General features: G+C 40.0%; 1 protein-coding gene across 1 annotated transcript in view; it reads left to right on the top strand.

Moving 5' to 3' along the window:
• Window positions 1-1758: 1758 nt before the first annotated feature.
• Window positions 1759-14119, top strand: part of LOC130046072 (ankyrin repeat and SOCS box protein 3-like) — a 178093-nt gene continuing 165732 nt past the window's right edge. The window contains exons 1-3 of the mRNA XM_056138987.1: window positions 1759-1911; window positions 2179-2322; window positions 2726-2945. Coding sequence (XP_055994962.1) covers window positions 1759-1911; window positions 2179-2322; window positions 2726-2945 — 517 coding nt within the window. The remainder of the gene's footprint in view (window positions 1912-2178; window positions 2323-2725; window positions 2946-14119) is intronic.

The following is a 14119-nucleotide window of genomic DNA, read 5'->3' as shown; positions in this document are numbered from 1 at the left end:
ATATATATTTTAGAAGTGAAAAAAAAGATGAGCCAGTAGGAGTCAGAGCAAAGACAGAATCAGGAACTTTGCTGGGGAAGGATCATACAAGTGTCCAGGGGCTGATTTCATACTACAACTGCAGAGTTAAGCAGAGACAGAGATAGATCCTCAAAGAGGAAACAGTTTATTCTTTGTAGTTTTTTAAATAGAAAATATTTGCTGATTCCTAATTAGCAAAAGTAAGAAAGTATGACTGGGAGGAAGAAAGAGAGAGAGAGAAATAAGAAATAGAAAAAAGGAGAAGAAAGAAAGAAAGAAAGAAAGAAAGAAAGAAAGAAGAAAAAAGGCATATGTAAGGAAGGAAATAAGGATGGAAGGAAGGAAGAAAGGAAGGATGGAAAGTAGAAAGGAAAGAAGGAAAGAAGGAAGGAAGGAAGGATGGAAGGAAGGAAGGAAGGAAGGAAGGAAGGAAGGAAGACTGCTGGGGCTGGCTTCATTGGACCTCACCAACGCCCCCTCTGGGATGCCCTGAAAACAACAGGCTGGCATGGGATCTAGGGGCAGGTCTATGGTGTATTGTTCTGTGCTCTCTTCTGAGAGATTTGTTGTTGAGTCTCCGGATCACAGCCATTGATGAGATTATATAGCAGCAGAGGTGGTTTGTGGGCGTGACTGCCAAACTGCTGGAAACAGAGGGAGTTGGGGAGAGGTCACCCATTCTCTGATTTCATTGAACCTCGAGTTTTCCGTCTGAAGTCCCACACACCTGAGTTTTTCTGCAGATTCACGTATAGGTGAGGCTTGTTCACACATGCTGATAGCGGCCATGATCATGGCTTTCAAGTTCTGGAGGTTTTTGGCTGCTGGGGCTAGCTCCATCGGGTCGTGGAAGGGTTAGTACTCCAAATAGATTTTGAATCACGTTTTCTTTATTTTCTTATCTTTCCTTTTTTTGAGAGTTCTTTTGATTGAATCTTTATATTTTTTAAATTTTATTTTATGAATCACCGTGAGATACAGTTACAAGCTTTCATGTTTGAGTCACAAACATATAATGTTGAAACGCAGATCCCTCCACCAGTGCACATTCTGTAGGATAGCACTGTTCTGTCCTTCCTGCATAACCTCTGGAATAGTTGGTAGTTGATATTTTATTTGACTGAGGAAAAGAGAAAAACACCTTAGGAGGTATTTTGCCCTTGGGCAGTCACGAAGAGCTTTAGAATTACCTTTTAGGTGGGCCCTCAGGAAGGGCTTTCTTCTGTTCATTTGGCTACCTGACTGGGTGGAGTGTCAACCCAGACTGCCAGGGAGTTGGAGAGATATGGGAGCTGGAGATAGAGAACAGGCTGCAAGATGGCCCATGGAGAGACTAGCAAGGAGAACATGTGCTTGAGAGAACCTAGGCCCTATATAACATAAATTTCTTCTATGGAATAAACTTCCTGGTAATAAACTGCTACAAAGATCAACCAGCCTGGCCCTCGTGTCTTCCCGCCTCTACCCTTGGCCAACAGCGTTTCCTATGCAGGCCACACAGAGCGGCTCTAGGGCATCAAATAAGGGCTGTGAGATAGAGCCCTCTAGAGAGCCCACAAACACACAACCCTCAGCGTGTTTAGTTTTTTACAGCTGGCATCCCTTGGGCGGGCTTGAGCTACCAACCCAAAAGGTAAGAATTGCTTTCGGTGCACCCCCACTCTAAAAAAATGAGTGGGAGAATAAAATTTTTTAGTTTACTGGGAGTTAGAATCCTAGTGGCAAACCCCCACTAGGATGGGACAGATTCTGGGCCTTCCCAAGATCTTTCAAAGTGTCTGGAGCCATACTGAACGGGACAAGACGTTTATGGATTTGATTCAGTTTCTCTCCCTCACGACGGAACCCAGCACTACACATTTCCAAGACCAGCTCCGGTTCTGCCTTAAAGTAGTTTATTAGATAAACGCATGGTTCCAGGATGAAGGTACTCTAGAAACCGAGATTTGGGAAAAAGTTAAGAAAAATGTCTACAAGGCATCTAAGGAAGGGAATAAGATCCCCCTGGAATTCTGGAATACTTGGGAGAATGTTGATTCTATTCTCCTGTTTTGGAAAAGCAAAGTTGAGGAGGAGGAGAATATTAGGGATCGTACGGCATCAGTTCCCTCCATACTTAAGTCTCAAAAGGGTTTTCATAGTGAAAATATTTCTCAGGTTGATGAATATAGCTCCACTTCTAATGCATCAGATGAAAGCAATGCAGATTATGAGTCTGCTTGCACTTACTCGGATTATGAGTCCAAGAGCAGCTCAGCAAAGCGGCCTCCAGACCGCTCGGGACATGCTCCCAATCGCCCAGTTCAGGCTGAGAAGAATCAGCCTCTCTCTTATTGCAGGTTAAGAATGGATTCTCTCAGTCATTTCAAAAAGGCCTGTTCCTCCTAAGGTCCTACAGCTCCATACTGTAGGGAGTATCTTACAGACTGGAGCCAAAAGGCTTACTGGGTACTCAGGATTTTCACACTGTTGCTAAAACGTGCTTAAGACCTTCTCAGTACTTGCAGTGGAGGATGTGGTTCAGTGATGAGGCAAAGGCAAAGATTCATGGTCTAGGCCATGCTGGACGAACATTTTCAGGGTTTAAACTGACTTAGGAGATGTTAATAGGTGAAGGGAAATGGCAGGACTAAAAAGGCAAGGCACCTTGCCTGGTGCTGTTTTTGCTCATGTCTGTGACATAGCCCTGTGTGCTTGGGAGAAGATTGATGCAGATGCAGAATTTAAGGAAAGTTTGACTAAGATGGTCCAGAGGGCTTCAGAACCTGATGCAGATTTCATAGGAAGATTGAAGGAACCCATTGAAATGCAAGTTAAGCATAAGGAAACTCAGCAATTATTGACTAAACAATTGGCCTTTGAAAATGCTGATGAGGATTGCCAGCCATTCTGTGCCCTATCAAAGAGAAGGCAGATATTATGGGGTATTTGAAAGCATGTAGGAACGTTGGTTCTGTTAAATATAAGGTGTAGATGAAGGCTTTGGAAGCCTATATACTGTACAGAGACGAGCTCAGAAAATATGTTTTCATTGTGGAAAACAAGGCCACTTTTGTAAGGACTGCAGGGCACCTCCCAAACATTCTACTGTGAGAGCACCTCTTGGGCCCTGTCCCAGGTGTAAGAGGGGAAATCACTGGGCCAGAGATTGTCCCTTCAATTTTGATGTAGCTGTTGACCCCAATTCTGGAAACCTGCAAGCACACCAGCCCCAGGTCCCACAATATCAGGGGATATTCCAAGCTGCAACCCCTCTCCCCAGTGTGGAATTTAAGAGCTCCAATCAGTATCATCCCTGCAGCCAGTAGTGGCAGGAAGCGCAGCCTTGGAGATTTTCTGCCCAGTATTGTTGCAAATTAAATTCTGCCATAAAGGGCCAAATTCCACAAGGCACTCTAGGCGCTACTCTTAGGCAGAAGCAGTTTGACTTTAAAGAGAACACTGCGGCTTTAAGCCAACCACCTCTCCATATTCATTGGATATATGGCATGTGAAATCCAAGACCAAAAAGGAGGTATTTTCCCACTTGAATGTAGCAGGGAAACTCCTCATTCAAGGACAAGTCTATGCTTTTGTTTCAACAGATGATAACCCACTGGGAAAATTTGGATCCCATTACGTCTCATTAGAATTCGAATTCCTCCACCTGAGTTGGACCTCAGACTGGCAGAGACTCACAATCCTTCACATTCCAGCCCCAAGCCATCTCCAAACTATTTCCGCTGGAAGTCACAAGGGAAAGAAGAGGAGCCAGCCTCAGAAGACCTGCACCAAGGCCTCTGGCTTCTTTAACACATCAAAGTTCACATGAAGGCATTCCTTATACCTCTCTTTTTACAGGTTGTGGATTGGACAATGCTAGGCCTCTGTATTTTGAATTAACAATACTTTACTTTTACCCGTTCCTTGGAATTCACAGGTTCCTGAAGGAGAAAACTTTCAAAGAAGAACACTTTTTTCATTTCTCTCTAGGATATTCATTTGTATTGGAGCTTCCTTCTGTCTTTTTCTCTAATCACATGATTGGAGACCAAATCCTGATGATCAAAGCCTCTGATAAATTAAAAAAAAGTCTTTTTCTCAAACATAAGATAGGTTGTACATCTATGACTGCCGATGAACCTGACCGGAGAATGGCTGCATTCCCCTACTGAAGTACTCCTGCCAGAAGCTCTGATGCTCCTGTTCCAGTGCTCCCCGACTGATCCAGTGCTGCCTGGAATTTATCAGACTCCTAATAGCTGCTCCCTTGGGACTCACTACTGCAACTACTCTTGATGCTGTTATAGGAACAAATCTTCAATTTTCATCCTGATACTTCATTTCTTCAGAATGGGACTAAATGACTTTCATCATTGGTGACTCTCGTTACCCCTGAAGAGTGCAGGAAAATTCGACGCTTACTACAAGCACTGCTTAGGGTCCAGGGTTGGACTGAAATCTTACTACGACTAATGAGACTGTCTTGTATTTGGAATTGTTCCTCTGTTTCAAATTCTGTGTTTTTTGTAAAAAAATAAAAAAGGGAGAGATAGAGGATAACACTGATTTGTCCTTTCTGCATAACCTCAGGTAGTTAAGGTTTATTGGGTTGCTCCCATCACAGTGCTCCCATTTCTCTGTGTTTATTTGTAACTTTCTTTGTGTTCTATTGGCATGTAAATATTGCTTTTTTTCTTCTCCCTAAGTCCTTTGCATAGGTTATTCAGAGCAATGTCCTTTTTGTATGGACACAAGAGACATGCTTTTGTAATGTGACTCTCAGTGATATTTCCCTCCCAGCATCTGTTCTCTCACTTAAGCCTCAGTTGCCCACACTTCCTAGCACCCCCCAAAGCAGGGTCCCGACGAGGGACTGGATGGAACCAGGGCAAGCAGGTAAGCTATGTGCTACTCTGGCATCGAGATGGGCCTGGCCAAAGCACCATAATGCTTAACTATAAGTGAAGAGCTTGGTCATGGACAAATGCTGTCATGATCCAAAAAATAATAACTAGATTTGGACCCTGCTAGGGCTAGGAATGATTAATCTGGTCTGAGCTCTGCAGTCTGAGTCTGTGGCAAGATGTTCCCAGGACAGCTGCCCCACAAGTCTCAATGTTCTCTCTTACAGTGTCCATACAGAAATTAGTGTTTTTTCTCTGTTTCAAATTTTGTGTTTTTGTGTAAAAAGAAAAATGGGGAGATGAAGGATAACACTGTTCTGTCCTTCCTGCATAGCCTCAGGAATAGTTGATAATCGATCAGTTATTGATAGTTTATTGGACTGAGGAAAAGAGAAAAACACCTCAGGAGGTATTTTGCCCTTGGGCAGTCAGAAGGACATTAGACTTACCTTTTAGGTGGGTCCTCAGGAAGGCTTTCTTCTGTTGATTTAGCTACCTGACTAGGTGGAGTATTAGCCCAAACTGCCAGGGAGTTGGAGAGACAGGGAGCTGGAGAGAGAGAGATAGCAGGGCTGCAAGATGGACCATGGAGAGACTAGCAAGGAGAACATGTGCTTGAGAGAACCTAGGCCCTCCATAACATAAATTTCTTCTATGGGATAAACTTCCTTGTAATAAACTGCTACAAAGATCAACTGGCCTGGCCCTGGTCTCTTACTTCGTCTGCCCTTGGCCAACAGTGTTCCCTATACAGGCCACACACAATGGCTCTAGGGCACCGATCATGGGCTGTGAGATAGAGCCATCCAGAGCGCCCGCAAACATAAAACTTTCAGTGTGTCTCCCCAGAACCTCCCCCCTTTCTGGCCTTCCCCTTGCCTTCCTGCAGAAATTTTCCCAAATATTATCTCTTTGATCTTATATGAATGAGGTGAATGAGACCAGTTGTAGTTACTGTAGTTATATATTTTTGCTAGACCATTTCTACCAAAATACTATCAACTTAATTCCTCTTAATAAGCTTAAAACAATGGCTTATGTATTGTGGGTACTTCATAAGGTCTTACTATTTGCTGGGGCACCCTCAAATTCTAAGAGGTTACTCCTGGTTCGAAACTCAGTAATTGTGCCTGACAGTGCTTGTAAAAAAGTATGGGATGCCTTAGATTGAACCTGGATAGATCCCTGAGCAAGCCAAATATCTATCTGCTTTACTATGGCTCTGGCTGAAGTATTACTATATTTAAATATAATAAATTTATTTACTCAGCCTGGCTGAGTTGAGTTCGATTCCTCTGCCCCTCTCAGAGAGCCCAGCAAGCTACTGAGAGTATCTCCCCCGCACAACAAAGCAAGGCAAGCTACCATGCCAGATTCAGTATGCCAAACACAGTAACAAGTCTCACATGGGACACGTTACTGGGCCCGCTTAAGCAAATCGATGAACAATGATAGGACAGTGCTACAGTGCAAGGTGATAGATGAAATTACTAGTGGTTTATAGACTGAAGAGTAAGAACTGTGAATAGCAGAAAATTCCACTATTCAATATTCAATATTATAAGTCCATACTGATTTAACCTTGATCTTAAGTGGTCTTGCTCTGTACACTTTCATTTTTTGACATCCAACTGCTTTCTAATGATCACAGTCCTAAGCCTCTACCTTTGTGATGGACTCACATGATTCTTCTCTCCACATGGCACCTTTGGGGCTTTCAGAATTCATTTTTTAACATGAGCCTTCTGGATTCTATTTCTGAACACGTGATAATTGAATACAGAAACATCTGAGATATTCTTGATTTTTTTTCCCTCTTCATAGATTTTAACACTCAGATTTGTTGCTTTGAACTCTTAAAAAGATTTTTCTTTATTTAATTTCATTTTATACAGTTGTTCACAATATTTGAGTGCACTTAATATTCAAACACCAATACACCAGCATTGCAACTTCTCACCACCATATTTCAAATGTTTCCATCCCAAACCTAAAACCCTGCCCTAAAGCAGAGCCAAAAAATTAATTTTGTACTACTTGTTATAAATAATTCGCTAAGATGATCCAAAAACTGTTTCTTAGAGGAAGTATGTCAAGTCGGTTATATTACACCCAGGAGTCATTAAACACTTCTATAAGAGATTAGTAACATATTGTTAGGGTTTAGCCTTGTGTGCATATCCATCTATATGTCTGTCTTTCTGTCTGTCTTTCCATCTGTGTTTCTGTAAAAATATATTTCCCTTATAACTTGGTTTCCTTCTATTCTACTTTATTTATTTTTCATTATTATTATTTTATTATTTATTTTGTTTTTCTATTTTATTATTATTTTAATTTTTATTATTATTGTTTAATTATTTTATTTTTTATTTTTTAATGAATCACCAGGAGGTTCAGTTACAGATTTGCAAACTTTCGTGAATACGGTTCCGTCATAAAATGACTGAGTACCCATCTCTGCATCAGTGCCCATTCTCCACCAGCAATTTTCCCAGTATCACTCCCACCACCCCCACAAACTCTCTCCCACCTGCCTCTGTGGCAAACACAATCCGTTTTAGTCTCCTCTCCTTCGGGGTTTTATGGTTTGCAATGCATGTAGTAACAGGGCATCATATTTGGTCTATATTTTACTTTCAACAGGTATCTACCATCCCGAGTGAGCCCTCCAAGAATCATGTAAATAGTGGTCCCTTCTCTATTCCATCTAACTTTTCCCCTAACATGTGAGACCTGTTTCCAAGCCTTGGAGCGATCCACTTTACCTTTATCTGTTTTATATGTACTGGTTTCAAATATTTGTTGCTGCAGCATTGTATTGTTTTGCAGTCTATTGTGTTATTGATGTGCTGTTTTGTGTAGGTTTTCTGTGACTGCTGGATCCAATTACCTGTCAGAAAAAAAATCTGCATTCCTGGAAGCCAGAAATTTAATATACAGATCACTGGGAAAAATGTCAGCCAGGATATATGCCATCTTTAGAAGATCTTTAGCCTGTATTTTCTGTTAACTTTTGATAACTTCCATGAGGCTTGTCTGGTAGTTGATATACTCACATCCTAGCCTAGAAGGTCACATGACCTTCTCCTCTATCTTCATCATCTACTTCCATCATTGTGTCAGAACAAGTGTTATTCCATTGACTCACCTGAAAATACACTAGATCTCTCTATTGCCAGCCATAGTATCTATTCAATCAAGATTTACTAAACAAAGGAATATTTGCAGGGTTGATGGTTTCTTTCAATGACCATTATCTAGTCTACACCATGATGTTGTTAGCTTCTAAAATTACATGAATGGGACTAGATCTTGCTTGTGTGAATGCTTTGATTTTTTGTGTTGTATCCACACCTGGTGGTGCTCAGAACTTCCTCTTGGTTTTATGTTCAGGAGTCACTCTTGGCAGGGCTAAGTGGACATATGGTGTGCCAGGGACCCAAACAGGCCTACTGTGTTGAAGACAAGCACCCTACCCTTTGTACAATGTGTACAATCAGTATCAATATTTATTTTCGCCAATTTATGAGACCTCCAGGATCTGTGCATTTATAAAGTGTGGAAACCTCTCCATTATGATAAGATCCATACAAGAGTATATCAGTCAGAGGAATTAGTGACATAATGTAGCAGAGAAGAACTTTGAAAGCATCACGGTTTAAAAATGTCTGCCAAAAAGGTCACATATCTTAAGATCCATATATGTCAAGGGTTTAGAGAAAGAAAATTCATAGAGAAAAAAGAGGAGTATTTTCAGGAACCAGAGGAGAGAAAGAATGTAGGGGTAAGTGGGTAGTGAATACGCTGTTTTTGGAAATGATGGAACTGTTATGGATAAAATAAGGTTCACTCTTACTGTCACTGTCTTTCCGTTGTTCATTGATTTGCTCGAGCGGGCCCTGTAATGTGTCCATTGTGACAATTGTTACTGTGTTTGGCATATCGAACACGTCATGGGTAACGTGCCAGGCATTGCCATGCAGGGGAGATATTCTCGGTAGCTTGCCAGGCTCTCCACGAGGGTTGGAGGAATTGAACTCGCGTTGCTCATGTTGGCTGCTTGCAAGGCAAATGCCCTTCCTGCTGTGCTATAGCGCCATGGATAAAATAATGGTAATAGTTGCAAAACTAGCAAGTATAGCAAATGTCACTGAAATTTGTCTTAAATGATGGATCCCCCCCAAAAAAATTGCTAAAGCAGGTGTGTATTTAAAAAGGGTACAAGTTCTCTCTCCTTTACTCATTGACTAGGAAACCTAGGAAAATTGGGAATAACTGTTGGGCTGTGATAGATTTTTTTCTTCTTTGCAAACTCTAAATTATGTAAATGCAATACATCTTACATTTTTCATGTTAGCAATAGAAGGCCTTCATACGCTCCCCTCTGGGCCTCTAATCCCTGTGCTGGCCAAGGTGTTCTTACTCACTTCCCCTTAGGAAATACTTACAACTCTTCACTTCAAAGTCTCTCCCACCTCCCCCCAAAATAAAAACCCTTCAACACTCTCAGTGTTTGCAGCTTGATTTTTGTTTCTTTTTTCTTTTGCATGTTTAACAATTGGTGGTTGTTTTGTGGTCACACCACGTGCTGCTAGGAGAACCAGGGTTTATTCCCAAGTACCAGCAGTAGCTCCAGAATGAAGTTCAGCTCTTTGAGCTCTCTCTGACATTGTATGTGACCTGTTGTTTTTCACCTATTTTATTGTCCTACTTTGACGAATAGAATACAGTTATTCATTTAAAAAATATTTTAATGAAAAAAAATATTTTAATGTAACCCACCAACTTTCCCATCATGCCCATGTGATGTCCTGGTCCCAGTCCGTCCCCATTTTCTTCCCTTTCATTCATCACCCCATATCTTTCCTAGCAACATCTCTTCCCACCGCCGCCTTCCCAGCCTCAGGAAGAGCCATTCCCAACAGCTCTGGCAGTGGTGATCAAGTGCGTATGTCCCAATCAGGATTCTCCCACAGCCCAGCCTCCAACACCAGTTATAGCATTGGTTTTTGTGTGAACTTCCGTTAACATCGATGTTTGGAGCAGTCTGCAGGGATCACGCACCAAGGAAAACACCCAAGAGGTCCCGTCCCCTGAAGCTAATATATTTTGAGCTCCCAAGTCAGTAATATGCTGTAGTCTGAAAGACACATTGGCCAAGTTTGGGAGTTTGCAAATCCAAACAACTTAGTCATATACACCTAATTGTTGAACCGCGCTGGCCTAGTGTCCCAGAAATACTGGCTCTGAGGATTGTTGGGAAGATGAAGTGAAATGGTACATCTAGGATGGCTGAACCACGGGCCTGAGTTCATGGCGATTGATCTTACTTTACATGTTCCAAGAGCTGATATCCGGGCTTTTTGCTACAACTGTTCTCTTTGCTTGTTCCCTATTTACAGTCACCCTTGAATAACTCTGAGGGCCATTGACTGTTCATCTGTAGGTTCTTTCCCCAGTATATGTGTTAGCATCCAACAGCCTGATCACTTATTGATAGACCACCCATATCTTTCGGAGATATGTCTCAAATATCTTTATTTAAAAACAGAGGTCATGAAACAAAAACAGCCTCTGTGAAACTATTTTTACTTTTCAACAGGTTATCTTATTATACTAATCCTCCTTCTTCAACCTATTTCATTTTTTTATATTAAACCAAACACTCTAACTCTGCCATTTCTCCCATTCTTTTTTGGAGGAAACTGCCGATGGAAACATACTTGCCTGTACTCATGGCTTACTCCTTGCTCTGTGCTCAAGGAAAACATCTATTGAAACTCGTGGGACCACATAGGATTTCAGGGATGAATCTTGGGTCAGCCTTCTGCAATGCCCTATCAGGTAGATTTTTTCTTTGCCCCACACCTCCAACTCTTCAAAAAATTTCTCCTCTTAAGGGCATTCCAACCCTGAGCCAAGTTTATCTTTCATAGAGTCTTGTCTGTTTCCTCTTTTATCCCTCCTCTAACTTCTATTTCCTTTTCATGAATCCTTCAATCCTCGCCCCCTCCAAATGATGACCACAATGGAAAGCATCTTATTACTAATCTATTAACTTATACGCTAGGAAGTCCTAAGGGAATGACTAACATTTTATTGGAGAATAAAGAACCCGAGACCCAAAATTGGCATAGGGACTGGTTCAATCTTTCTCATTTTTTTTTAACTGAGATTTGGGAGGAGTGGATTTGGACCAATATCTTCCAGTGATCTTGAGCTATTCCTGGCTCTGTACTCTAAAGTACCCCCTTGTAGTGCTCAGGAGACTGGATGCAGTGACAGAGATCCAAGGGGATTAGCTGCCTTAAAGGCAAATGCCTTATACCCTCCTGTCCCTTATGTATTACTAGGTTACAGAACCTAAGCATGTTTATTTTCTTTCTAGGACTCTGCCTTGATCACTACAATGTCAGAAACTAGGAGGAAGATACTAACAAATCTAATTAAGAATAATGTGCATACAGAAATAAAATTTGTCAGTTTCACGTAACTTACATGTGAGAAGAATAGAGATCAAGAAAAAATCATGAAAAATATGTATCACAGAACTGAAAAAGAAGTATGTAGTTATTAATGAAATCAGGGCTACGTGGCAAGCAGCATAGTACAGTAATTGATTGAGAGCAGACCAAGAATAAGCCCTGACGAACAGTGAATATCATCCCTAAACACAACAAAGTAAACAGTACAAAAGTTTATCAAGAAATTGTGTCATGTATACGATATGAAGATCAAATTCTGATTTAGCAAGAATTACTAGCCAAAAAAGGCAATAAAAGGTGATTTTTCAAAAAACAGAAGATTTACCAGTAACTGACACAACAAGCAGAAAATCTAATAAATGTCATTGCATTTGGTAACCAGTATATGTTCCAAAGGAGTATAAAGCAGAAATAAACATAATAATTACAAGGAAATGACATGATTATTTACATTCATGTCTCAGAATATTAACCATCAAACAGCAGGTATTAAATAGAGCATACCATTTCAGTAAATCACACAAGAAGCAGAAAAAACCATTTAAAAAGTAGTCACAAAATTTTAAATTTATTTTTAAAACCTATATGCCAAGTATCTCCATTAACCAGGAAAATGTCATTCGAAAAATTTCACAAACAATCACCGAAATCCAAGTTAAATATTTTTAATATAGGAAAACTCAGACTCCAAAAAACTGAAATTAATGTGTACTAAGACATCTGAGACTTGACTTTTCTTTTTCTTTTTAGGATCTAAAAGCACATGTTGACTTTTATCAGAATGCTGTCATTTTAGGAAGAAACTATTGTTTTTTCTTTTTTGGTCACACCGGCACTGCAAGGAACTCCTCCTGGCTCATGCACTCCTGGTGGTATTCAGGGGACCACACGGGATGCTGAGAATCAAACCCAGGTTGGCCACATGTGAGGCAAATTGCCTAACCGCGTGTAAGTCAAATGCCCTACCTATCACTCCAGCCCACAAAGAAACTCTTTGTGAAGATGACAAGTTGCCTTAACCTGGATCCTATTTACCACACAAAAGAATCAATTCTCCTGCTTCAACTTAGAAGACATCACTTCTTTATTATAACAGCAGACCATACATGTACCTTACAAACTAGAATGTAATAAAATCATTAAAGATTATGTATCTTCCATCCCACTAGGTAAATTTATTAGTTATTCATAGGGAGTATCTTTTCTAAAACATGTTTACATTCAAAACTGCCAAGTGCCAACTGTGTTCTAGAGACAATAAGAAAAGAAACCACAACCATAGTTTTCGGATAGTTTTCCTCTGGTAATGTTAGGTACTCTACTAGAGATAAAGTATGTTTTCTAATCCTAGAATTGAATAAAGTCAACTGCTTTGACTTGCTCTCAGCATATTTAACAATATTCCTTCTGATTTGATTTGAACTATTTGGTTCTCTCCAACATTCTATCTCAAACTGTATCTCCTTCCTTGATAATTTCCCTCCATAATCTTTCTATCCTATTTTATTCTCCTTCACATCATCTTCTACTTCTTGGCTTCTGTTGGTTAAAGCTTTTTGAAAATAACCCTAAATATCCTTACCTTTGAGGACCTGCCACCCTACTACTCAGCACTCCACATCTTCCCAACAATCCAGTTTTTCTTATCATCACATTTAGAAAGAAAACTCAAAAGACACATGATAATGAATTTTGAATAGCACTAAAATTAAAATACTAATTTATATATACAGGTGGATACACCGCTACAGATAAAACATCCTGGTAGATATTAGGTTTTCTACCAAAACTGCATTTTCTGTTTCTGTCAAAATATTGTCTATGATTTACTTTATTTCATGCGCATCATGACAAAATACTACTAAAAGGAAAAGTAAACACAGAGAGTGAACAATCATATATAAACATGTACTTAAGATCATAAATATGTATCAAATATAATTTAATAATTAAAGAAATACCCTTTGTATTTGAGAGAAAGGAAGTCAGTGTCTAAAATCACATAGCAAATGTGAATGTCAAGCAAAAATAAGGCTTACCATATTCTAGTTGAATACTTTTCTCTATTATTACATGCTGCTTTTCCTTAACTAGTAAGTTTAGGGATAAGAAATCTCATGAAAAACTTTGGAAAATATTATTGCTTACCTGAGATGATCAGAAAAGAGGAAATATCAAGGAAAGGTAAATGAGAAGAGGTGGCGATATGAGAGTACGTCTGAAGCGGGAGTCCACAAGTTTCCAGTACCGATGACTGATCACTGGTGATCGGTCATTGGTCACTGGTCACTAGCGATAATCCAAACTTGTTTACAAATAACTGAAAGGGAGCCCCAAGATTCTAGCTCGTGCTGGTAGGTTTGGTGGGAGAATGATGTCATAAAGCAACAGTTGAAAGGTAGAGGCTAGCCAATAGGGACGTCAGATTCCCAAGAACAAAACAGCATTGGATAGACTGAAATGTAGATTCAGCAGGCTAGAGAGATGGAATCTTACAAGACAGTTATAACATTTTCACTGTCCTTAGACTCTTAAGTTAAGGAAATACTCCTATATACTGATGAGCTTACATATTTCATTAATAAATCAACAGGTACTAGGTAATAATTTATATTTCCTAGTTAACCAATAACATTAAGTTACTACTAGTGTATTTTGTATAATGTTTAAAAATAAAATTATATGTTAATGATTTATGATATACATTATTACTTCCTTTATGGT

Source organism: Sorex fumeus, unplaced genomic scaffold (genome assembly GCF_029834395.1).
Source record: "Sorex fumeus unplaced genomic scaffold, SorFum_2.1 ptg000131l, whole genome shotgun sequence".
Lineage (NCBI taxonomy): Eukaryota > Metazoa > Chordata > Mammalia > Eulipotyphla > Soricidae > Sorex > Sorex fumeus.
This window is presented reverse-complemented; position numbering and strand designations above follow the sequence as displayed.